At 40.5% G+C, this 27,467-nt stretch overlaps 1 protein-coding gene across 1 annotated transcript in view; it reads left to right on the forward strand.

The window, feature by feature from the left end:
- Positions 1-27,467, forward strand: part of PCLO (piccolo presynaptic cytomatrix protein) — a 552,248-nt gene that overhangs the window by 414,145 nt on the left and 110,636 nt on the right. The window contains exons 11-17 of the mRNA XM_059725816.1: positions 2,334-2,442; positions 3,082-3,149; positions 4,320-4,531; positions 14,510-14,560; positions 16,738-16,868; positions 18,646-18,672; positions 26,289-26,382. Coding sequence (XP_059581799.1) covers positions 2,334-2,442; positions 3,082-3,149; positions 4,320-4,531; positions 14,510-14,560; positions 16,738-16,868; positions 18,646-18,672; positions 26,289-26,382 — 692 coding nt within the window. The remainder of the gene's footprint in view (positions 1-2,333; positions 2,443-3,081; positions 3,150-4,319; positions 4,532-14,509; positions 14,561-16,737; positions 16,869-18,645; positions 18,673-26,288; positions 26,383-27,467) is intronic.

A 27,467-nucleotide genomic window follows, 5' to 3' on the forward strand; every position in this document is an offset into this window, starting at 1 on the left:
GGTCCAGACAGGCTGCTACAGGACCCTCTTAGGTTTTTCCTGAAGATCCAGTGGCTGGAACAACCTACCTGTTCATTTTCTGTTTTTTAAGTGAATGCTGATAGCAGCCTAATCCGAGGCTGCTTTGCTGCATTTTTCCGCAGAGCCATGTACGTGATGTGTTTTCTAGCATGTTAGATAGATGAGGTTTGTTAACAAGTGTTATGCATTATGTTAGGATGCCATGCATCTTCCCAAACATCCATCGCTTTTTGTTGCCGTCTCTCTCTGATTTCCACTAGTGTTTGGAAGTTCAGGCTTTGGCAATTTGCACCAAATTAATCGATATATTATCACAAGAGGTTGTCTCATCTTGCTCTCTACTCTGCCTTTCAAAAATGCTCTATGCCCAGGTCTAGTAAAACAAATGTGAACACTTCTAACTGCCTCCACTCCTGAAACTTTCTAAAACCAGTGTTATATTACCATGTATTTAAATGGCTGGGAATAAGGAATACCTCCATTTTCTTCGTGTTAAATTATTCTTGATTTACCTCTGTATGAATGTAGAAACAGTCCAAAATAAATCTGCAACCTAAACAGGAAAAGCAAAGATCATCTTGTCAAACAATAGTTTGTAAATGCAAAGGGGGGAGGGTAATGTTAAAGAAAATGCATCAATTTTGGCAATAAAAATTTGGTTTCACTGCCTCCTGAGTATAATTTCTTAGTCATTCCTCACATTGCCTGTATTTCCATAGACTGACCACTGTAAACAAGACCACTAACTTCTTCTTGCTGAGGAAGTTATGAGTGAATTTGATATTTCATATCCTAAAGCATGGTATCCTGGGGAAATGTGATTCAGTATGTTATAATCTGTAACTTCTCAATCTTTCAGCAATGCATAATTTCATTCCCTCTCCTCCATAAGCAGCTCATATTATATTTTACTTAACACTGTGTTCTCCTTTTGTTTGTCTCCATGTTTTACTTCATTATTTTTTCCCACTTGTTGCATATAACAGCACAGGATTCTTCAAATAAGCCTAAGACCCATTTGAAGACTCAAGTTTCATCTGTGTAAGTGGTTGAAAGCCAAATGATTGTGGTTTTCTTGCCGTGAAAATGATGTGGTTTTTCTGTTTTCTTTTTTTACTCGTTGATTTTAGTGTACTATTACATATTCAGTAACTTGTTCCATTAAGAACCTTTTATTTCTGCAACCTCAGGCCTGCATTTTGTAACTCTTACTCACATTGGTGTGAAGCTGACCTCATTGGGACTGCTTTTGTGGGTAGCTATTCACCAAAGTGAGTGCAGCTGGAGTTCGCAACCTGGATCTCCTGTTGCAATATACTCAAAATTCCCTTGTAGTAGCACATTCTATGAAAGCAGTCTAGCCTAAAATAATTCACAGTAGCCAAACAAAATGTGCTATCTGAGTATATTGGCAGGTCTCCCAAGTAATTCATTTAGACCTTTGAGGCTACAAAGACTTAGTGGCAAGCATAATGATTCATTCCTGGGAATTCAGTGGGCCAGCTCATGATATTATTTCCCATGAGAAGCCTTTGGATTAGGCCTTATGACAATTAGTAGAAACAAGTATGATAATGTAAATATTTAGGTCACTCTGTTCAACCTGGCTCTTAATTCATGTACCCAGCAGATGTCTCTCCCCCAGTGTTATCATCTCATGGGGAAGGATAAGCAAGCAGAATCCGTTTCTGAATTTGTTCAAGATCCAAGATAGCAAGGCTGATATCAGACATTTGAGCATGGTTTTCACTTGAAGCTAATAAGCCTGTCTTCATTGATTTGGTCCTTTAACTGTTCTTTTTCTGCTAAATTGACCAGATGTACAAAATAGTCCAGCATTACCGGTCTCTCCCATAAAGAATGTCTAGTGTTATTTCATTTCTAGCCACAGCTATTCAGTGTCTCTTTGCCAGCAAATATGGCATGTCAGCAGAAGCCTTCAAGATGTTGACTGGTCAGAAAAGTGTCTGATATGTATTCTATGCATGTGGTTTTAGCATTATATAAATCTTTCACTCTCCTGCAACTCAAGACTCTAGAGTACAAATTTAGAGTCAGAAGTATGTTCAGTCATTTTTTTTTTATACAGTAACATCTTCCTTTTCAGGCAAGCTATTTAGAACGGTAAGCTATCACTAAATTCAACATTTTTTTTAGTGTTTATTGAAAGGTCTTTGCTAATGTAATAGACCATTTCAACCTGGTTCTCTTCATTTCATATTAAATCATATGCTGTAAGCATCCTGAAAATCTCATGCTCCTGTTGAAAACTGGGCAATAAAGTTTAATCTCATGCTATTTTGCCTTCCTAGGAATGCAAGTATTGGAATGGAATGGCATCCCCTTGACTGGGAAGACTTATGAAGAAGTCCAGAGTATCATTAGTCAACAAAGTGGGGAAGCAGAAATATGTGTAAGACTGTGAGTTTTTCCCCATCTTTCTGTTTCCATTTTTTTGGCTTTTCATGGCTTCCTTTTGATTTACAATTGTTAAGGTGGAACCTTTGCTTGTGTGAAAGACTTTTATATGGGTAAATAACTAGAAAAAAAGAGTTCAGTGCAAGTTTTGAAGTTTGTATTTATTTTTTCTGTTAAAAATCATTGAAAAAAACCCAACCGGATGTGTTAAGGCAGATTTTACCTAACCATGTTTGCATTAATGATGATGTTTCCCTTTTCAGGGTAAATTATCCTCTAATCACATCCCATTGAATTAATTGGGGTTGGCCAGTGTAGGGAGATGAGAATTTAGCCCTTTGTGACTTCTATTGAAACACATTGCATTTAGCTGGAAGCAGTAATTCATTTAAATACCATGTGAAACATGTATGTATTTCAGTATAAACTTACATTTAATCCATTAAAGATTTCACCTTAAAAGAACCTTTTTCCTCAGCTCTTTGACTTTAACAGCATTGCAAATGTGTATCAGCTAAGAAGGGGCCATGCTTGGGAGCTGCTTTCTATCATTAACCACTTCTCATTTATCTACCTAATAAAATAATGAGGGTACAAGAGAAAGATTTTCTTTTGTCTCAGGCTTCTCATTGCTTTCTGTAGGGACCTCAACATGCTCTCAGATTCTGAGAATCCTCAGCACCTGGAGCTGCATGATCCAGTAAAAGCTGGTAAGTGAAAGGGGATTCTGCTTCCCCTTTCCATAAGCACCGTGGCTAAAAATTATGAGTTACATAGACAAGGGTTATTTGCAATTTAAGCACATACAGAAACTCATTTGAGATGTCTATGATGTGACTTTCAGGCCCAGATCTTCAAAGGTTTTTAAGTGTCTGACATATACTTGGTCACAGCTAGATTACAGCTTGGCTAGATAGAACTGAACTAGCTTTAAGCCACCTCCCTCCAGATACAGGCAGACACCAGGGAAACTTCAGTAGCACAGAGCTCATTGCAGGCTTACTGACCAAGTAGTTACCCAGCTTCTCTGGTGAGTTTTATAGTCTGTATTCTGTGCTGCTCTGGAAACATCAGTCCCCAAGCTAGTTAGTCTAAAGCCTCTGTGCTGTAGCAACAGAGCACCTCATACATAATAATGAATTTTCCTTCAACACCTCCCTAAGATGGAAGTGGATATTATTGCTCCTGTTGGATGGATTAGGAACTGGAGCATAAATACTACATGAGTTGCCCAGACTGTGGCAGAATTAAAGAAGCGATGACAATTTAGGTATCCTCTTACAGGCCTAAGTAGGATTTAGTCACCTAACTACTTTTGACGGTCTGGGACTCCATTTCTAAATTGCTAAAAATATATATATATATTTATGCTTTCCATTCCACAATTCTGAGCCTGTTTCATTTTCACAACCTTTTTTGAGTTTTTTTCTTTTTGCACAAATTTGCCTGAAGCAGTGACTTGATTAAGGTTTGAGTCAAGGATTGAGATTAACTCTTCTCATATAGCAAAATACAGATTCTTAACAAAACAGAAGCCATAGATCTGCTATCAGAAACATAGGCTAGTCCTTCAGCTGAGTCATTGTCTGATCATCTGTAACCTTATTGTTACTGTTATTCATGAGTAAAGCAAAGTCGTTGTATATCGCTTCTGAGATAACAGGAGCTAGGTGGCAGGATGATGAGTGGGAGAAGGAGAGAAGCTGTAATTTGCAAGTTCTTTTGGCACTCATATTTTGGTGTGAACTCTTCAAAGAGTGGAATTAAAAAAAAGCACCAAACAACTTTAACTTATTTTAAAGACTAGTGTCTTGATTCCTTGCTTAATAGCCACAAAATACTCTCCGTTAGCAATGTAAAGCTCTTTTACTTTAATCCAGTAGACAAGGCAAAGTCCCCAGGGGTTGATCCGAAGCAGCTGGCTGCAGAACTCCAAAAGGTGTCTCTACAGCAGTCCCCGCTAGTTGCTTCCTCAGCAGTGGAGAAGGGATCTCATGCTCATTCTGGCACTACTTCTGCCACCTCCAGTGCTGTTCCCAGCCCTGGCCAACCTGGTTCCCCTTCAGTGAGCAAAAAACGACACAGCAGCAAGGTAAGACACTTCCACTTCTGCTTCTCTTCTCACTTCTCCGGTGATTAAAACATGATTTCACCCTGTGCCTTTAGACTGTAAAAGCCTTTAGAGAAAGGGTTATCTATGTCTTGTGAAGTACTGAGCCTCTGTGAAGTATTACCTATAGTAAATAATGACAGAAGTAATAATTGCTTTGAGAGCTACAGAAATAGTAAAAATAAATACATAGATAACTTTCAGATCTACCTTTTTCACTATCCCATTCCCATGAACTAAGTAACTGTTCTCTTAGATTTTCTTCTTCAATTCCTGTGTTTTATGCTCGTGCCTCCAAATATGCATTCAAAGACATTTGCAAATTTTATCCTGTGGGAAACTAGAAATGGGCGCATACGATTATGGATCTTCTCTACATTTTTTCAAAATAAATCTGTATTGCAAAGCCTGCACTCATAATACAGTATGTGAGAAGTAGTACTCAAGCCTTGCCTAAAATATTTTGTAAGGAGTTCTTGGATAAGGAAAAGCAGAGCATGAGGGAAAGCTGAGATCCAAATTTAAAAGTAGTGTATTTCCTAAATATATGTATAACTGTATCTAAAGATGTCTGTCTAGGTGTCTTTGATAAGCACTATTGAAGCAACACCTTCAAGCCTCTTTCACTAACCAGGCACATTGTACAAGGCACTATACAAATACAAAATTAAAATATCGTACATTCACACTCATTGGGTGCGTCCACACATGCAAGCACATGTGCTTGCAGCAGCTCAAATAGAAGCAGGGCAAATTTGAGCGGGGGCTTTTTGCTTCAGCGCATGTGCTCGGACATGCACTTTGTTGTGAAGGAAATTGTGCTACTTGGGGTAAAATAACCCTGCCTGGCTCCTCCCAGATCTTCAGCCAGAGGGAGCTAGAGCCTGGGGCCAGCACCTGTGCTGTCCCCAGCAATATAAAAAGCTACCCTGTCCTGGCCCCAGCAGTATAAAAAGCTGCCCTAGCAAGTAGCTCAGGGCTACTAACTCTCAGGAGCTTCTGGGGCCTGGCCAGTTGGTACCTGGGCCACTACCCCTTGTGCCAGCTGGACTGCTGAAGCAGCCCTGAGAGTTCCCTGCACCCTCTACCCACTGCAGCAGTCTGGCAGTGGGGGCTGCTGCCTGGCTGTGACCTGCTCTGCACCTGCTAGACCCGGATGGAGACTGCAGAGCCAGTAGAGGCATCTACCCCTCTGGGCCAGCTGCCAGTGGACTGCAATTGCAGGGTTGGCCTTTGTGCGGCACTACTGCCATTTGTGCCCCCTGCCCGGCCATCCGGGCAGCTATCATCCAGAAGATGTTCCGGGTGTGGTGGCCTGCTTTGAACTGTCAAAACATGTCCTCCTGGCCCCATTTGTCCAGGAGGTCAGCCACAGCCAGATGGGTCCAAGGTGCCAGCTCTGAGCAAGGAGAGTCCTGCCGCTGGCCTCCCTAACAGGAATTCTGGTGTTCCCTATTGGAAAACTGAAAAATCCCTGATAAAAAAAATTCCCAAAGTCACTCTGTAAAATACCCCCAAATCCATGTTCCTCCACAAGGAAAACAAAAGACCTCTATAAAGACAGAGAACAAGAAAGAGACAGTGATCAGTTGGACAATGTTTTATGGATATATCTACAGTGTTAAAGCAAGTCTCTTATCTTAATAATAAAGTGAACTCTAAATACGTTTCATGAATTCATGAATACACGTTTTGCTGAACTCCCACAGAGTGATGGCCCCCACACAAGGGGCATGCCCCCCCCAACAGGGGATTCAACCCCAAAACAAGGGGTTTGACCCCCCCAACAGGGGGGTTCAACCCCCACACAAGGGGTATGGCCCCCCAACGGGGGCCAAATGGCCCCCACAGGGGCTACCACCCCCTTGCAAGGCCCACATGCCCCACTCCAGCCCCCCAATTGTTGCCCCACCTGGCCCCATCCCCCACCAGTTCCTGCAGCCCCCATAATGGTTGCCCCCCCAGCCCCCCCCAACCTGCACCCCCAGGATCCCATGGCTATCCCCACAACCCCAGGCACCATCACTTAAAAAAAACACAGAAAAAAACAGGAAAAAAATGGGAAAAAAAGCCTCTGCTTACCTTAGGAGCAGGGGTGGCGGGGCTCCAGGGCCCCCGCCGGCAGCACAGGACAGCGGAGGGGCAGGAGGGCTCAAGCTGGGGCTGCTCGGGCTGTCACCCTTCCTCACACTGTGTGAGTGGTGCCCCAGTGGCAGCTCCAACTGCCAGTAAGTGCTGGGGGGGGTGTTGGGTTTTTTTTTAAAGTATGGGGTGGGGGGAAGGGATGGGGTGACTTGGGGGGATGGGGCCAGCCCTGGTATGGGTTGGGGGCCTCAGGGGAGCTGGCAGGGGGAGGGGCCAGCCCCGGCATGGGGAGGGGTCAGCCCTAGCAGGGATCGGAGCGTCGGGGGGTGGTGGGGGTTGGGGAGGCTGGGGGAGTCCTCCCATGGTCCCCTCCCCCCTCCTCTAGCCCCCCCCCGACCCCTTACTCACTGGCACTGAAGCCCTGGTGCTGAACACGTGGCCTGGCCGGCTGCGTGTTTCAGCACCAGGGTGAGGGCCAACCATAGAGATGCTGTGCCAGCTGGAGCGTCTCTGTGGAGGACCCAGCCTCTGGTTGCCTCAGAGCTTCAGTCTTGATCTATCAGAGTTGCAAAAGCCTGCCCCGCTTTTTTAAACATTGATTTTTTTAGAATTTTCTCCCTGCACTGCAAGTTTGCACTGCAGGGAATCATTTTCTTGTCCCCGCACGTGCCTGTTGCCCCACCTCAAAGGGGTTTGAGGCGGGGCAAGAGGCATGCGCGCGCTCGTGTGGACGCACCCATTGAATCTCTGTGATAGAAATGCTTTTCATGAGCATGAAACATACTTTTCCAGCAAGAACAAGTTGAAAGTTATTAACTGGGTTGTTTTTTTTAAAGGGCATTTTGACAAAAAGATGGGTGTACTGATGATGATAGGGGGTATTCCTTCACCTTTCTAGGGCACTGACTTCCTTAGTGTTGGCCCAGCTCTGAAAAAAACTGTCTCCATGGATAAGGGCTTTTCCTTATTTGACAGCTACTTGAGTCTGAGTAAAAATTCTTTGAGTAACTATCCTATAAAACCAAACTTTGGGAGATTAGCTAGAAATCTCACCGATTGATTAACATAATCTAAGTCATGATGATAAGGTGCATTTTCATCATAGATTAACTCACAGGGATGTTGTCATCAGAAATAAAATGCCTTCTGCCAAACCAAGAATTATCAATAGCTCCTATACATTATTTCTAAGTTTACCAAAAATACTAAAAGGGAGGCTGAAGTTAAAATAATCGAATAATTTAAAAAGAAGATTTTATTTTGTTTCTGGAAACTCCTTCAAATATGCGTACTTTCTGTATAGCATGGATTCCTGATTTTAAGAAGCATGATTTCTGTTTATTGATTAATATTACTGCCTATGAGATTTGGATCTCTTTTCTATTTTTGATTTACAGCATTCCTAATAGAGCTTCAGTCTTGATCTGTCAGAATTGCAAAAGTTTCATGATAGTCTACATATTCCAAATAGTCTAAGGGTGCTTGCATATGTGATGTATGGTTTAGTACCCTAAATTGAAAAGGTGGGTTTTTAATTGCAATAATTAAAAACCCACTGTTTCAATTTAGGGGTTTCCATCACTGTTATAGCAAGGGCTCAATCCTTTTTTTTCTTTTCGTGAAGCCTGCCTGCATCTCCCATAGCCAGGGGGGGACGAGCTGCCAGCGGGCTGTGTGTCCCCTGAACTGCAGGGAGCCTTGGTCCTTCCCTCTGTTGGATTAGTGCCCCTCAGGGACACCCAGCTGGGCTGCAAGCAGCACAGGTGCTGCCCCAGCTCGGGCTCAGGGAAGATTTAGATCAGGCTGGGTGCTGCCTCTGAGCTGGGCAAGCACTTACCCACTAGCCGCCCACCTGGGTGGCCCTGGAGGATACTGCAGCCATGAAAGGAAGGACCAGTGCCCCTGCAGCTCAGGGGCCACCAGGAGCTCACCCCCTGGCTATGGGAGTGGTGGGCAGGCACTGCAATAAATAAATAAATAAATAAATAAATAAATAAAAAAGGATTGGACCACTCACCTCTTCCTTTTTTTTTTTTCTGGCGGAGTCTGCCTGCATGAGCTGCTGGGCTGCGCAGCCCCTGACCTGTTGGGGGGACTGATCCTTCACTCAACAGCGGCAGTGCCCTCTGGGGCTGCCCAAGTGGGGTGTTAGTGGGCAGGCGCTGCCCAGCTCAGAGGCAGCACCCACCGAATCCAACTCTTCCCTGAGCCTGCCCTGCTCACACAGCTCCTGGGTGGACTTGGGGAAGAGTTGGGTCCAGCAGGTGCTGCCTTCTAGCTAGGTCAGCACCCACCCACTAGCACCCCGCCTGGAGGGTGCCGCCACCGCAAAGGGAAGGACTGGGGCCCCCACAACTCAGGGGCTGCGCAGCTGTCTGACAGCTCACCCCTCAGGCACAGGAGACACGGGAAGGCTCTGAAAAGAAAAAGATAAAAAAAAGGATTGGGCCCCTCCCTGCTTCTGCCGTCAGCCTGCCTCTCCCGCAGCATGGGAGGGAGAAGCTGTCAAAAGGCTGCAATATTGCAAATAGCTATGTTGAAAACTAAACACATGTGGATGTGGTTTAGTGTGCAATGTAACAAACTCATTTAAATTGTAACAAAAACAGACCCCACGCACATGTACAGTGTGATACAATTGAACCACAAGAATGGGAATTTGTCATCACGTGTACAAGTGCCTAAGTGTTGCTTTTGCTACTGATCTAGTATATAAAATCTTCTGGTTAAAGGGTGCTTTTTATATAGATCATTTGATGCACTCTAGAAATGTTGTAAGAGTCTCTTTGGTATTCTGTAATGCAGATTTGCTTATATTTAATATTTGATCCTATTACCATAGAGTGATAGAGCATAGCATCACAGCGTGACATTACAAGAGTTCCTCATCACAGCAATGACAACCTTCCCTTGAATGTGTGACAGAATTACAAAGCACATGCTTTTATACGGGAAAACATATTTAACAAAAGAAATTAAATTATGCTGCACTGAAGAGAGTTAAACACTTAAAGCCATGAACAAGCTGCATCTTCTACAGACCTGATTCTTTTGGAAACTGATGCCTGATCATGTTGCTGTCCAGATTACATTCCGGATATTAGGTGTCTGTCTATAAAAGTCCTCTAGGAACAATTACTGCCTCTTGAAGAAGAATAGGCTGCCTTTCTAAATGCCTAGACTTCTCAATTCCCAGCAAAGCCAGCATTGAGCTACTTTTCCTTCTAGCCAAATTAATCTCTACTGTGGTCTTGATTCAGCAAGGTACTCAATTACATGACTAACTTTAAGCATGAGGTTAAGCAATAAAATTACTTGACATGGGCAGCTCATATTAAAATGAAAATGAGTTGAAGTAGCTTGCTGAATCAGGCTCTAAAAGAATGAAGAAGGATATTTAAAAAGGATATAGAAATGTTAAGACTTTAAAGCACGTGTCATTTTTGCAGATATGTTTTATGGATCCACAGTGATTACATAATAAAAAACATAACTAAAATTCTATAGATTATCTCGTTTGGAAACTCTGCCCAGGATGACGTATTCCTTTTCACCAAAGGCTTATATCATGGTATTCTCTGCTGGAAGAGATGTTTTCTTCGCTGCAATAGTTGTGATTAATTGGGCATGGTGTTTTTGTGTGTCAAAGTTTTGCAAGTTCCATTTACCATACCACTATCTGTCCCCATTTTTAAAAGCAGTGGAAAATAGTATCAGTATTGTCAGCACTGGTGTTGACAGAGCTCATCATTTTTCACCACTGCATCATAAAAACCTTCCCTGAACTGCTAATAAATAAAATTCATTCCTTTGCTGATGACTTTCTTGTAACTTGAATGATGCATTAGCCTTCAATTAAGGAGTGAATTTCACTTGAGTGCCTTTGAACAGGCTGAAATGGCTAATTTTAAGAGATTGCTATCAATATTTGCAACTTGAAGAATCTATTTAGACACTGAAATAATTTATGAACTTCCATGAACTGGTCATGTCCTGAGATATCACAGACATTGAAGGACTTATAGAAGATCTTGATAAGAGATGGTTGAAAGTTTTTTGAATGAAATGATTTTTGCTGGAAAATTTAGATTCAGAAACATTTTTTCCCATATAAGCTTTGTCCAAGGTTTGTGTGTGTGTGTGTGTATACATATATATATATTACTTTTCATTTGAGCAAATTTAAATTAAGTATATCAGGTAGGTTCAACCTGAATTGATTAAATTGTTTTGGTCTATGGTGCTGTGGTACCTCATGGGTCTTCTAGTCAGTGCATGCTCCCATAAGATAGGCTTCTTGGCTGAACTACAGTGCTGTGATGCATGATAGTCTCAGTTCAAACTGAACCGTGCCATTCATCCTGGGAGTCAAATGATGCAGTCAGTATATCAATGATGATAGAGTGGTATGGAATAGAAATGTGCAGAAGAAGCTGGCAAGAAAATCGGATTTCTGCCAACCAGGCCCAGAATCTGGCAAGAAAAGTCTGTTCAAGCCTTTGTGCAATCAGAGGAACATGGGATTTACAGATCTTCCACTCTTGTGTGGAGTGGCACTACTTTGGGCTTCCTGCCTGCTCATTGCCTTATAACCACCTGTCTCTGAGAAGGAAGCAAATGCTCTAAAAAGCATCAGCCATATCCATGGACAAGGAAATGGCTTTTCCTTGTGGGAAAGCATGCCTCAAAGAGCATGTGTCTTTCCATTCAATCACCATCCACATAGTTCATGAAACTTATATGCTGCTTCCTACCTTTCTTCCTCCCACATAGCAGCATAGAGGAAACGAGTTTTGTGTAAATGGACACTGTGGCTATAAATTAAATTTGTTATAGGAAAATGCAAAGGGAGGAACTCTAGGGAAAAAAAATAACATTAATATATTGTATTTACTGCTAGGTTCTGAAAAAAGGTTGCTACCTTTAACAATAAATAAGTAGGAGCTAAAGAAGACAGCATCACAAAGGTGACAGTTCAGTATGCAGTAGCAGTCCAAAGAGCAAAAAAGAGATAAGATTACATGAAGAAAAGACTGGAGAATAGTATAAAAAGATGGTCATGTCCATATATAAATTAGTGTTTTATCCTTAGTTTGTGTATTTCATTTAGCTTTGGTCACTGCAGAAATGGGAGAGGCCACACAGGGCAAAAAAAGCTGCAGTAGACACAGACAGGCTCCATAAGAAGAAAAGATTTAGAAAGGAGTAAGGACTTAATGCATTGCTGATATAGGCAGGTGCAACCCTGTGATTTTAGGCCCACTTGTCTCAGAAACAAATGTGTTTGTAAAGATATTTTGCATGAAAATGTGAAGCATAATAAGACATACCATCAAAAGAGAAGACCAATTATCATGGTAATAATATCCAGTTTACCAAGCCCTTTCTAAAGGAGATAGAGAGATAAGCATAATTTATCCCATCGTATTAGGGATGGTGTGAGCCAGAGATGTGAAGTTCCTTGTCCAAGGTAACATGGGCCGTGTCTACACATGTCCCCATGGTGCTTTTGTTACTGTGCTGTCATTTAGCGCAGGAAGTAAGTACTAAATGGAGGCCCAGTAACAGTCTATACTGTGTTGTGCACACTGCACACAATTATTTTTACCTGCTCCATCGCCATCGCAAGACACTACAATGAGGGAGTGCATTGCTATGATGACATAGCTCCGGTGTCATGATTTGTGACCACCGATGCTGTGTCACCGTAGCTCCCTGCTGCGGTGATGTAGTGTCACCGGTAGACCCTCCCACGGTTATTTGACAGAGCTGGGAAGAGAACCTGCCTCTCCTGAGCCATCAAAAAATACTCTACCCACTAGTCCAGTGTCTGCCTTTTGGTTAGTCCCATTTAAGAGGACTCCTTATAAAAGAAAGTAAGGCACTTGATGGACTGTATTGACAATCTTTAAACTGAATAACAAAAAGTCAGTATATGTAATGAAAAGCTAAAATGCTATACTTGTCCCTCAGGATTTTATTTAGGCAAGTCAATTTGAGGGACTCAGAAAAGGATAAAGCACATTTTACATGTATAACAACAACCTTTGCTGCTGCTTAATATGAATTAAACAAAACGTATAAAATTCACCAATACACAGTTGTCTCCTAAGGCACAGATTAAACCTTCTGGGTCAAGAAGATTCATGTTGCCATAGTAAGGTATTATGAGCATTTCCACACAGCATTTCTGTGTAGGGACATAATTACCTTGCAGTACCCTGGACAAGTCCGCACCAGAGACAGAATTCCTAGGTCCCGAACCATAAAGTTTGCATTCAGGGCCTAGCTTCAGTCCACATCTAGTTCCTGTGAAGTGTCCTGATATTTTTAGAAACAACCTAATCTTTTTCTCTTCTTGTGTGGCAGAGGGGAGATCACAAGGAAACTCTTCCTTTCTTCCCATTCTACCTCAGTCCCCTGAGCAAGAGCCAATAGCCACCTGTACTCCCTAATGTAGATGTGTAAACATAGGTAATCCTGCTCCTCTGAGTATTTGGATAGTTAAAATGGTTTTATTCTCAATTTGGAATAAAAGAAAAGATTAAATTCCTTACAAAAGAGCATTCCCTGGAAGGTTGCATTTCACATCTACAAAGCAAGAGGAAAACAAGATTTCCAAATGAATCTGCTAAGCATAATTTGTCTGAGTGGAAGAATACAGATCTTATCCTTGTTTGGTTCCTTCATTTTCTGCTGCTCCAATCATGGAAGTGGGTGTGGAGAGAATATAAAAATATTCAAAACTTTGGTATAGATCCTGCCTGCATGAATGATCTTTGGTCCAGGCTGGCTCAAGGATACCATCATTAAATGAAACAACCTATTGCTGCAGTCAGGGAAATTAAGTTAATGATGAGCTTTTTCTCCAGCTCCCAAAAGTCCATTATCCAAGGATTCTGCTGTCTTTTTCAGTGATTCACAGGTACCCAAAAAGAGAGAAAATATAGAAATATGTAGGATTTTACAGAGTTGCGAAGGTGGGGGGCATGAAGTTTTAAAACAGATGCAATAACAGAAGGGAAAGAAGTACAGATTGATTTGAAAGCGGACTATCATGATCAAATTGGTGGGCAAGGAAAAAGACATGCTGCAAATCAGCAAATAAACAGATACTGATTTGGAATTGTCACATCCTTCTTAGAATTGTCACCCTCTTTCACTGCTTCTCCTTTTTACCTCACTCCACCCTTATTCAGGAAATTAGGAAAAAAACAGTTGACTGTGACTTAAACTAGTCTAATCCATGCTTTTCTATGGAAATCCAACTCAATTATTTTTGGCAAGTCACTTAATCCTTCAGTGTCCTAGACTATGTCTACTTACTGTGGCCAGTGGCAGTACTGTCAAGCACACTGCATGCCTTCTGTTAAGCTATCTTCAAAACTGGAGTCAAGGTAGAAGGTCTGTGTGGCATCATCCTGGGTGGGTGAATTGGCCCTGTCACTCAGCATAGCTAATTATCCTGTAAAAAACATGCGTGAGGACAGTTATACTGCTTCCAACATAGGAGGCAGCCCACGTGGAGCAGAGTAACATGCTTGTGGCCATCACTACCAGGCACAGTAAGCTACGTTTACCTTGGAGACATGGCTCCAGCTTCTTAGCTGTAACATTTGAGTAATTGCCTTATCCTCAAGCTGAGTGTCTTGTCTTATTTCTGACTCTGTGTCTATATAATTCTTGGTGCAGTTGAACTTGATTTCAGATGAGGTCCCTGAATACCACAGAAATACTGGTGGCAACGAGCAATAATAATGAGGATGATGATGATAAGAATACTAGTAATGACACTAATAATAATAATGATGATGACCATGATCATGAAGGAAAAAGATAATTCACATAATGAATAGAATATTTTTTGTTCGGCAGCCCACTGAAGGCACGAAGTCTGCATCCCATCCAATCACTGGAGAAATTCAGGTAGATGTACAGTGAATATATATTGATGTATGGAGTGTGTGCATGCGTGTGTTTGTATTATACTGTTGTTGAATATGTTTGGATTGTAAATTAATTTTCCAAAGGGATCCTCTGTTAAATGAGTTAGGTCAATTCTGAAATAGCTGCAAGCCCCTGAAATGTCACCAAAGTCAATGGAATACTGTAGAGTGTAAAGCACTGCTATACTTAGACCTTTGACTTTGAGGCGAGGGACAGAAATTACACACAAACTGGTGTCAGTGATCAGAATTGTGTTCAAATCTGAAACACAACAGAAGTTCAGTGCACATAAACCACTTTCAAAATGGCTGAAACTAGTTTAAGGTAAACCTAGCTAGAGATAGTATCAGACTTAACTGATTTAGGTTAAATGGATTTGTTGAACTTCTATCCCAGATCCCCTCCAGATTCAAGTTAATGCATAATCCCCTAGTATCCCAGGGTGCTTTGTGCCTTCCCTGCAAACCCCTTCTCACAGGATGGATAGGCTGGCCTTGACCCAAGCTTTCTGCTCCAGCCAAGCAGAGAGGCGGACTCTAATGCCCTGCAGTTTCTGTCCTGAGCCAATGCCAGCATGTGGCTGCATTTCCAGAATCAAAAGTGAATGTCTGTTCACTTGCTTCTCAGTTCAATCTATGCAGCTTAAACTAACCTGTGAAGATTGAATCGATTCAGACTCGGGCTTTTTGACTGTCTGTACTTAGCCTTCATATCAATGTATTACAAGTAGCATTCAGTAGTAGCAAGGGAATTGCTACTTCTCTCAAAAAGGCTAAAAATATAATTGGACTTGATTCTAATCTGTTATGGTTGGCAGTGATTGCAACTCAGCTTAGAAAATCTGACATGGTAAGTGCATGCAAGCAAGCGTGGTGGTAGATTCTTAATGATACACTGCAGTCTGCCATGCAGTGCTGAGTATCTGATTCTCTCTCATGTGTACTGACCTCACTGTAGGAAAGGGGGGAAAAAAGAAGCTTATGAAACTCATTATGAAATGAAAGTGTAGTCAGCGCACAAAGCACTGCTGATAGTGAGAACACTTCACTTCCTGATTCCACTTGAGCTGTTGAGAGTCACCTTTGTTAAGCAGAGGATCCCACTAATTTCAATGCCAGTTGGACCTCTAAGAGGTGAGGAACCCGTCATTCCTACGGTGGGAAAGCGCAGCTGCTTCAAGGCATTGGGAAGCACAGCTGAGAGAATCCGGTTCTCATCTCTTTACCCCGGATCTGGTTCCTGCAGTGGATCTGAGAGCCAAAAGTCTGGAACTTAAAGTAAGTCAGTTGAAAGCCAGAGGAGTAGCTGACTCTGGAAGAACTTTTTGTCAGTTCTCAGCAGATGTGATACTAGGCAGCAGAAGCAATGCCAGCTGAGGAAGGTGGTTCGGCTGTGCTGCTAGTATGGAGTGGAGAATGGGACAGCAGCACAAGAGGAAAGGGGAAATGAAAAGTGGGGCCAGTGTCTTCTACAGTTAAAAGACAGTAGTAGGTGTTAAAGGAGTTCCTTTATTTGGTAGTGCAGGCACCTTAATTCTGTGCACTTCAAAACTATATATGCCCTGAATTAAGCAGTCCTGCACTACCAATGGTATGGACTTACGTAGCCTATGCTTATTAGTGCTTGAGTCTGTGAGTGGTGGATGCCACACCAATGTATTGACTTTAGGGTCTCTGTTCTGAACTCTCTAATGCAAGAGGTAGTGGTAGAGTGATGGTTATGGCATTATGGTCCAGGCATTATGCAAGAGGCAAAGATTTATTTGGGTGGTATCTTTTATTGGACCTGAAGGAGAATGTCTTGCATTAGAAAGCTTGTCTAACTCTATCCTAACTATGCAGTTGTTTCAATAAAAGATATCACCCAAAGAAATCCTTGCCTAATGCAAGAATTAATGTTCTTGGTTGTGTCAGCCCTTTTCCTTGCAAGAAGCAAATATTCTTCTTAGCAGAAAGCTAAATGTGCTGCTGTGCTTCCAGTTCCTCGAAAGATTAAATCATCTGCTGGAATGAGCAGCTTGTCAGCTTGGTTTTAAAAACATGTGAATAAGTGTTGTTGCATTTAACAGAAATGTATGCAAAGGCTTTCAGGGGGAAATTGAACTATTTAGCAAGGAAAGTTAAAAATAATCTTAAAGTATTTTAATACTTCCCTAGCTTCAAGTCAACTATGACAAGCACCTTGGCAATCTTATCATCCACATTCTTCAGGCAAGAAATCTTGCTCCCCGAGACAACAATGGCTATTCTGACCCTTTTGTTAAAGTTTATCTCCTTCCAGGGAGAGGGTAAGTGTCAAGGATATTTCAGATTCTGTTGCTTTTAATGAGTGTTTGTTATTGCTTTGAATTACAGAATTCAAATTAATGCTACAACCCCTTTTCCCTCTATATGGTATGACATCAAGTGACACTGCACATCTCTGTTACTTTAACAAATATTGAAATTAAAGGCATGCTGTTCTTCCCAGTGAAATGCCTGTGAGTTTTACCAATGACTTCAGTCATTTATTCTTATTTGTGTATTTTCACTTGGAGAAATATACATGCCTGCATTAAATTTACATTCGATTTTATTAAATATACATTGTTGTCTAGCAAAGCCCAGAATTTGTTGTCTAGCAAAGCCACCTCCCCAGAATCTAGAGTTCTCATCAGAATCTGTCTCGAGCTAACATTGAACTGCCTGGATTTTGTGGGTCCTCCAAGTTGTTCTGAGACTCTGTAACAGAGGATGCTGTAAGGCCAAGTTAAAGTGGCATTGCTGCTTTAGCTCAGATTTTTGGTTTTTGTGAATTTGAGACAGAGATTTGCAATGTTTGGGGGTCAGGCTAGATGATCTGATCAGGTCCCTCCTGACCCTAGCTACTATGATACTATCCCATATGCATTATTCTTTGTATGACTGACTGACTTGAATACAGGATATATGAAAAGGGAGAGCTAAGACATGGATAGCCTGGTGCTTGGAGTTTATCATATAAATATATGCTTGTTGATTTTATTTTTTTTTTACAGATTTTTTCACCTTTTTCACAAATGAAAATTCCTCTGAATTATTAATATAATAAAAATACATTGTTGGTGTCCTCTCAAATGCATATTATCTCCAGATAGATAGGTAGATATTTTAAGCAGTGTAATCATAAGAATTTTATATTCAGTTGTCAAATTGCTTCCCTAAATACAACCTCAAATTTGTGAATATATCTGTTGGCATATACGTGCACTGTACTCCACATTTTTTTCATTTAAGGAGACCATGTAAATGTGCTGATATACTGAGCCACCTTTATGGTTTGGTCTTTTTTTAAGGTAAATTTTTTGCTGGGTGCTGCTAACACAGCTGTTTTGAAAAGTATAAGAATCCCAAAAGACAAACCAAATTTATGTGGGCCCATTTTAGTAAGATACTTTAGAACTGAATTAAAGCACAAAACTCCTCCCCCTGAAGTCACAAATGGCCTTAAGCACCTGGCTGATTCAAGCCAGGAAGGGAGGCAGTTTACAATGGAAATGTAATAAGTAGCTACAGTGGCACCAGCAAATTCTACTTTGTCTAAAAATGGAATTTTTACCAAATGTGGATCCTACCAAGCTTTTAGTGGGTTTGACAGGGCATTGATGGTTAGGGATGTGATTGATATAGAACTAGACCCCAGGTGACGAGGCTTGAAAATAATTTTAAATCCAGATACAAACTTTCACCAAGTTCTGGGTGTTTAAATTTGGATTCACTTCTAATTTAAACTGGGTTTATTGTTATTGTTCATAATGGAACAACCTGTTTGAATCCTTTTTAATGTAGCTGTGACAGTTAAAATGGAAATCTCCTCAAAAAGTGCGTTTATTGTATTTGAATGCAAATGTATTAACTGGTTTTTAATTATTAACTTCCCTTCACCATATTGCTTTTACTAATGTTCCTCTTTTCTTTGATTCTGGTATTAGAAATTATCCATTTGTTATTCACATATTCTCTCTTTCATTTTCATCTCTTCTCATTTTCTCTCGTGTTGCTTCCTTTACTCTCTACTCTGTTTAATACACTGCCTCTTGACTGCAGACAAGTCATGGTTGTCCAGAATGCAAGGTAGAGTGCACAATCTTTCCATTTTATACTTGGAAGCATGTACACATCAAGTTGTGATTATTCTGTGCATGTAACTATAGATTTTGTTTGAGATCTGATGGCATATGAATCCAGCAAACAGGACTAGCTTTGCTATTCACTGTTTTATGAATCTCATTTCTAAGAAGGACAGAAATAAGAAACAGAGGAAGAATGACTTTGGTTTCTTGATGTAGTTACTCTGAAATCAATAAATAAAGAAAATTCCTCTTGCAGTCAATAGGAATTTTGTTCAGTCAAGGACTGCAAAACTTGGCCTTTACTCTTTGATGTTTGCAAAAGTGATTGAGTGTGAACTTGTCATATAATTTTTGTCTGAGGTTACTACAAAGAGACTGTCTGGGAAGCAGGTGCTACCTGGAACTGAGCCAGTCCTATTTTTCTTTACAGCTATTATACACCTTGTACAAAAACCATTGAATTAAAACCAAATGGGATTCTAGATTATTGCACTAGATGGATTTAAAGCTGTCTGACAAGAGTCCACAAATAAATGGCGATCTGAAGCAAGCACAATTGAATCGTTAGTTGTTAGAACTACCATTGCAGGGTTTTGTACAACAAATGTAAAACACATCACAGGCCAAAATTCTGCTCTCTCTTACACCATTGTCAACCCAGAGTAACTCCATCCATGATTGTTGAATTCAGCCCTATAACCTCACATTTACTTAAAAAGCAAAATTTGAACAGGCCAACAGCTGGCTTTTTAAAAAAAAACAAATTTTGATCTGGCTAACATCATTGTTATTTCAGAATCACAACTAATACAATGTTAAAAAGAATATATTTAAATGTTACATTTAAATGCAGTGGTTCGTACTGTGCCATAAGTGATACATTATATGACTACAATAAATGGAATAAATGGAGTACAAGTAAATGGAAAAATAAAAGAGAAAAGAAAGAGCCAGTTTCTGTTTTTTCTGCGCATGGTATCCCCTGATAAGTGTGAACTCTCCTATATTGGGTATAAACTAGCTTTATGAACCTATTTTATTAAAGAATATAAAAACATATAAAGCAACATGCCCTACTGGCTTGGACCAGTGGTCCATCTAGCCCAGTATCCTGTCTCCAAAACCAGCTGAAGAGGATACTATAGAGGGATATCTAAACTGATCTATCCCATTTATTGCCCTTTCTAGTATCCACAATCATTGGTTTAGAGATGCCAAAGGAAACATCTCCAACTGTTCTGTTCGATAGCTACCGATAGATCTATCATCCATGAATTTGTTTAGTCTCTTTTTGAACCTGGCTATGCTATCTGCTTCTAGCACCTCCTGGGGCAATGAGCTCTAGAGGGCTGTGCTAAAAAATACTTTATCTTATCAGTTTGAAAACTGTCTCCTGCTAATTTCAGTGGGTGCCCCCTAAGTCAAGTATTCTGGGATTTGATGAACAGTAGTTCCCTGTTCACTTGGTCCACACCCTTGATGATTTTATAGACCTCTATCATATCACCCCTCAGTTTTCTCCTTTCCAGACTGAAGAGTCCTAGCCCTTTTATTTTTTCCTGGTAGGGCAACTGCTCTAGGCCCCTGGTGATTTTGGTGGCCCTTCTTTATACCATTTCTAATTCTGCTACATCATTTTTGAGGTATGGGGACCAGAACAGCACACAGTATGTAATATGTGGATGCACCATGGATTTGTATAGTGACATGATGTTCTCTGTTTTGCTTTCTATTCCATTCTTAATGAAGCTCAACATTTTATTGGACTTTTTGGTCACTGCTGCAGACTGAGCTGAAATTTTTAGAAAACTATCTACAATAACTTGAAGGTCTCTTTGCTGTGTCCTAATAGCTAGTTTAGAACCTACCATGTACATATACTGAGGTTATGTGTATTTTTTTTTTCCTGTATGTGCATTTCCCCATGTGTATTTCCTTGCACTTCTCACCATTTTGAAGTTCTTCTGCTATTTTTGGTCTACTCACTTAGCTTGGTGAGATCTGTTTGCAGCTCCTCTCCCTCAGGTTGGGATTTGACTATCTGGAATAATTTAATATCATCTGCAAATTTGGAGATTTGTCTGTGAATCTCCATTTCCAGGTCATTGATGAAAATGTTGAACAAAACTGGGCCCAGCACAAAACATTGTGGGACACCAGTTTTGATCTCCCTCCATCCTGAAAAGTAACCATTTAGCCATACCCTTTGCTTCTTTTAACCTCAAAAAACCTTCCCTCCAATCCCATGGCAAACTCTGTTTTTTTAAGAGCTTCTGATGAAGGACTCTGTCATAGACCTTTTGAAAATCCAAGCATATTATGTGGTCCTCTCTTATCCATGTGTTTGTTAACACCATCAAAGAACCCCAGCAGATTGGTGAGGCAGGATTTTCTTTTACAAAAACCATGCTGGCTCTTCCCCACGGATTGTATTTGTCCATATGACTGCTGATTTTATTCTTATTATAGATTCTACCAACTCGCTAGGCATGGGAGTGAAACTCACTGAACAGTAGTTCTCAGGATCACCTCTGGCACCCTTTTTGAAGATGGCTATTATGTTGGCAACCCACCAGTCTGCTAAGCCAGAGGCAGTTCTGCAATTTCCCATTTGAGTTCCTTCAGAATGCCATCTAGTCCTGATGATTTATTGGAAATTAATTTCTTTATTTGTTATAAATCTTCTATTTTCACTTCAATGTGGTCCAACTCTTCAGAACTATCTACTATCTAGGAAGGATGGATGTGATTTGGGAAGTCTCCCAGTATCTTCTTCAGTAAAACCTAATTTGAAGAATTCATTTAGCTTCTCTGCTATGGTCCTTTTACACCTTGATCATCTAATAGTCCCACTGATTCTCTTGCTGGTTTCCTGCTTGTGATGTATTTTTACTTCACCATCTCTTGCTAGATGCTCCTCAAATGCTTTTTTTTTTGGCCTACCTTATTTTGTTTTTACACTTGACCTGTATCACCCTCTGTTAATCATGGGTGAGGAGTAGATGTGATCTTGATGTAATGTATTTGCCAGGTCTTATTCTTCAGAATTACACCATCTCTTAATTGGCTTTGTGTGGACTTTACTAGATTTGTTCAGTCTTGTACAGCACACTCAGACCTTTTTCTGCAGCACTGCAGGTGCAGTGCTACTCTTGCCATTGTAAATCCAGTCTCTGTGGACTTCAGTGAAGCTACTTTGGATTGACACTGGTATTCAGAGCAATTAGCCCATGTGTCTGCTAGCTACACAATGCTGGTACACCATCTTGTATTTAAGTGTCTCCAAAGATGGGATGCTGTGCATCACCACAATAGAAGAACAGGGATACCCATTTTTCCTTGGTCTTGCTTTTTTTGGGTGGTTATACAGGAGGGCCACCCCTACCTACTTTGAAGCAAATAATTATTTCCCCCAAATCAGTAGGCTGCCTGAGATATGGGGAGGTCTAATGCATTCAGAGTCCTTGAGCCTCTGTCCTGGTTTACAGCTCCTCGACTCCCTGCACTCCTCCACCCCCAAGTTAGGAAGGAAATGGTTTGCAACCTGGGCAGGTTATTTTTTATGGATCTGTCTGAGCTGATGAAAAAAAGACATGCATATGTGAATATTGGTGTGAGGCCACAGAGAGAAGTACTAGCCCAGACCTGTCATTTCCCAGCTTCCCCTGTCTACAGACATGCAGATGAAACCTGAGAAATGCCTGGCGGTGGGGAGAAGGGTTTCTAGGAGATAAGAACAGCAGTTCCATTGATGTATTTTGGGTTTGTTTTTTTTTCCAAACCAGCATAAATATTTAAGAGTACCAGGGAACAGGATTAGTCATCCCAGCCTTTCTGCTTCCCTGAGAGGCTTAGGGTTTTTCAGCCAGTTTTGCAAAGAAATTAAGACTTCAGGGTGAGTTTCTTTTAATATGCACTTGTTTGCCCTGAAATCCCATCCATCTCTTTGCACTGATACATGGAGAAAAAGAAAAAGAAGAACTCCTTTTTCAGAAAGATACCATTATAGTCTGGGATTGACCAAACGGATCACATTATGGACAGCTTCTGTTTTTCTCTCTGAAGCAGAAGTGGGAAGGCACTTTGTTTTATAAAACTTGGTTCCCTGCATTTTTCAGTCAGCTGGAGACCAACAATACATCATGTTTTGTAAGAAAATTAATGAGGGAATGTGGGATGCAGAAGAGCTGAAAGTCACTTTCTGTAGAAAATGCTACTTAGAACTGACTGCCTGAATAAAAGAGGCAGGAGAGGGCTCTCACTCCTGTATCACTGCGACTACAAATGCCTCATTATCTGAGGCAAACCTCAGCAGTGCTGTATATTATTTAATAACTGGGACATAATGTAGTGTCAGAGAGAGGAGAATCTGGGCTTCAATATTCATTTTCTTAACATAAATTTGAAAACAGAGCAGTGCTTGTCAGAAAATGGTAAATATTTTCTGTGGAATTTTAGATTAAGAAAAATGTTTTAATTTTTTTTTCCATTTTGAACAATAATATCTAACACTATTCACCCTTTAAAGCTTTAATGAAAAAAAAAACAGTTTGCAAAGAACAAAATAGAAATCCTCAAAATCAAAAACTGCTAATTTGTGTTTTGTCATTCAAACAGTTCAGGAGAAATGAAAAATTTCCCAGAAAATGCTCACTAATAAAAAGGAAAATTTTCACTTTGATAAAAATGATTAAAAGACTTGAACCAAGTCTACAACATAGCGTACAAGCAGTAACAAGGATTGTTGATGCACTTTATTATTCCAAGCCTACTTTCATGTGGAGGTACTTAAATATGCCATTGTTACTAAGTTATTTGATCACTTCACAAACAGTCCCTAATTAGTTCCTACAAGGAAAGGTTTGCTATCCACTATCTACAGCCTGCCCACTCTAGCAGTACAGATTTATATCCCTTTCTAGTGCTTATCCACATGCTAGACTTGTAAAAATGATAGTACTGCCTACTGCCACTTTGTGGACTTATTGCTTTGGCTTAAGTGCTAAAACTGACATACTGGGTGCATCCAAATGAGTGTGCATGTGCATTTCCACAGGGACAAACAGCAGCAGCATATAGTTGTGCTTCTGCTACTTGTCGCTGGGTAATGCCAGTGCATATGTGCTCTGGTGCACAGCAAGTTGCCCCAGGTTGTGTAGGGGAGGCTTGCACCTGCAGCTTTACCTGGGGTCCTGGGGGTGTCCCAGGGCTCCAGCAGCAGCAATCTGGGCACACAGACCCTGACCAGCAGGTAGAGTGTAGTTCTGGCCAGCCAGGCTCTGGTTCAAGCAGCACATGCTGCTGCCATGTACACTGCCCTGCTGGGATCTCCCACTGTCAAAAAAACCCAGCTGCGCTGCAAGTCAGCAGCACAGCAAATTCCTGCATGTGCAGTGTGTGTGGTTTGTGGTGCCATGGATGCATCTGCAGTGCCACAGACCTCATGTGCATGCTCATTTGGTGCACCCAAAGATCCAGGTACAGAGATTGGTTTTCTTATGTGGGGACAGGAAGGGCCATAGGTCCTGCAATAGAGCATGTCTAAAGCTGTGTGGCCTGTTGGCAAGGGTTTAATCACTCATACACATGGCAAGTATCCAGTCCACCAAATATGGGTGCTTATATGAAGAAGAGTTTTAATATTCTAATTGCACAACTGCTGAAGAGGTCAAATGCTTTGATGGAGATTGTTTTATAAATGGTCATAAATCATTATGGTGTCTTTTCTTTGGATGTGTCTTTAAATTCTGACAATAAACCCTGTTGGATTATGAAATAAATCTTGAAAAGCACAGGCAAAAGCCTCCATCTTTTGGAATATTTAAAACTGGACCAGATATACAGTAGTAAATGAAGAGCAGACTAATGCCACGCTGATAAGCAAATGAACTAAATGGTGTAAACACCCTAGGTCTTCTATTCTGTAATATTACATGAAGTAAGAGAAAAGTAAAATCCTCAGTTAATTGAGTTGAAATGACAGTTTCAAATACATTTCACCCAAGTCGGGTTAATCTTAAAATATGGTTAAACATAAAAGTGTGGAGTATCCATCACATTCTAAAATCATTGGGTTCCTTATTTGGATATTTGGCATGACAATCTGATCTGCAGTCAAACAGTACAATGTGTTTTAAAAATTGTAGCACCAGGGCTCAGCTTCCTATCCCCCTGCTCACTTTGCATGGCCAGATGGGGCCTCGCTGCACCTGCCTCAGGTGCCAGATTGGGTCCACCAGCCAGATCTGGCCAGGGGTGGGACTGGTCACTGCTCATTCAGGCTAATGAACAAAAAGGTTGAGCGCCACTGCTTTAAGTGATCCTGAAGAGCCAACCAAAAAAAAAGGAACTCTAAATAATTAAGTTACATATTCAGTCTCATATGCTTATATTGAAAAAATATTACTCTTTAAGCGATCCCATTATTTTGATGGGGCCACTCATGCTTGACATGAGCAAGCTTATCAGAATATGGCTACTGCAACCAAAACTGCAATAATGCAAACAATGAGGCAGTCTATCCTGGCCGTTACTCAATTAGGAACACAGCACAATGAAACAAGGAAAAATCTAGCTGAGAAATCTTATTTTTACCCTTTTGGAATAGGGTAGCAAACAAGGAAAGCAACTGAAAAAAAGAAAGAAAGAAAACTTTCTCTAAGTCTTTGAGTGCTCCTTTAATTGATGGCCATGTTAAATATAAGTAAAAGGGCAGTTAACTCACAGCTTGTCAGAAATGGATTCTAGATTTTAAATCTATTTGGGTTCTCACAATCATATGAGCTCTTAGCATTTTTTATACAACTTTATGCATGTTCTCCATTAAAATTTATATTACATGAAAATTGGGTCTACCATTAAATTGCAATTGGGTCTCACATCAAAGCTCGTAGTGACAGATGAATCCATATTGCTTTAAAAGGTGAGTACATTACTGTTTCTTTCAGGAAATACAGGGTATAATAGAGTGCATTACATACTCCTTTTAAAACAGATAATCCAACCAAACCTCTTATACTTGCCTATTGATAAAAAAAAAAAAAAGCCTGAAGCCTGATGCACTTTTATGCTTGATTTCACTGTGGTTTGAAATGAAGGCAGAGAATAGAATCAATAAGAAATTAGTGTTGCTATCATTAATGGGATATCAGTTGTAGCACAGCTTTTATTTAATGTTCTTCTGAGATGAGGCTTCTGTGATTAAAGAATACACACTATAAAAATGGATTGAGCCTATCTAAATGTGCTAACAGGAAGATGTTCTTTGGTAAGAAATAAATGCATTTTCCTTTATAGTTATAATTACAGACTGTCTATAAAGAGCTAGGGTAGTATTTGTAAGAACTATTAAAAAAAAAGAGAGTTTCTGTATTTATTAACATTGGTGGTACAAACAATACCTTGCGGATAGACTAACCTTACCGAAGGTTTTAAGAGGCTGTAGCATGAGAGGATGGTATAGCAACTGTGCAACTTAGCTCTCATTGTAATGTTGTAGCACCTAGTTGTGGTGGTTTGGGTTTTTTCTTGTCTTTCCTTCATGAAGTGGTTTCTGGATTGGAACTGAAGGAAAAGAGAGAGGACTAATGTAATGTTCTCTTCTTTGTTCAAATTCAGTGCTGAGTACAAGCGGAGGACTAAATACGTGCAGAAAAGCTTGAATCCTGAATGGAATCAGACGGTCATTTATAAAAATATCTCCATGGAGCAGGTGCGTGACTCTCAGCACAGTTTGCTGAGGTTTTCAGTTTATATGGTCAAGGAGAATCACTACAGAATTATAAGGAAGTTTATCCCCGTCTGAAATTCTGCCATCAAATTGAGGAGAAACCTTGGAATTATTCCCTTGCCTCTGACAAAGTTAATTCTTTTATAGATGCTCTTAGACCATCCCTGACAGAGATTTCCATTTCTCTTTTCAGTAGCAATGCTTGCCAAAAACCTATATACATTTTGGAATGTACTATATTCCATTCACTACTAGATATTTAAAAGTATTATTGGGGGTTAATAGTGCCAAGTCTCCCCCACCTCCACCCCTTTTTAGTTCTAAACACATATGCATCATTTAAAAATGCACAGAATGACCACTACTATGTTACTAACAGTATACCTAGTGTATTTTTCCAAGGCAAATTTCCTCTTTTGAGACAACCTACTTGATAATCATCAAATTATCCTCCTTCCTTCCTGATTGGATGGATAATAGCAGGTCTATAGCACACCTACTTACTCACAGGACTGTAGCTAACACTTTTGGGCAAATCTCCAGACCTCTGAGAGGTTTTCACTTACTTGGGACACAAAAGCAATGTCATAAAGGTGATGCTGACAACTTTGAAAATGGTGTTGAATTGCACAGGGGAGGTGAATTGTGACAGAACATTTCTCAATAAGATACAGAAAATTAGAGCTATTGATCCATACAGTCATCCTGGTTCACTAAAAATAGGGGTTACATTGGTTTTCTTGTATTAAATATAATTTGGAACATGAATATATTCAGTTATAGCAGTAAGAAATTTAGAAGCTCTGTCAGCCAAGCAAAACTTCTTTATTTCCTTATTGTAGAGAGGTTTTGGTCTTATTAGGAAGCAGGGAATCTAATGTTCTTAAAATCTTCCTCCTGCTAATTGTGGAGGCTCTCTTGATTTCTAGAAAAAATGCATTTAGCTTTTCCACAGGGCTTGTATATAAAAGAGATGTCTTGACCCTTTAAAAAAAAGCCAGACATTCTTGCAAGAATTTAAATGCAAGAATTTTGAAGTAACAAGCCTGGAGAAATTATTGCCCACT

This window comes from Alligator mississippiensis, chromosome 4, assembly GCF_030867095.1.
Source record: "Alligator mississippiensis isolate rAllMis1 chromosome 4, rAllMis1, whole genome shotgun sequence".
In the NCBI taxonomy this organism is placed as follows: domain Eukaryota; kingdom Metazoa; phylum Chordata; order Crocodylia; family Alligatoridae; genus Alligator; species Alligator mississippiensis.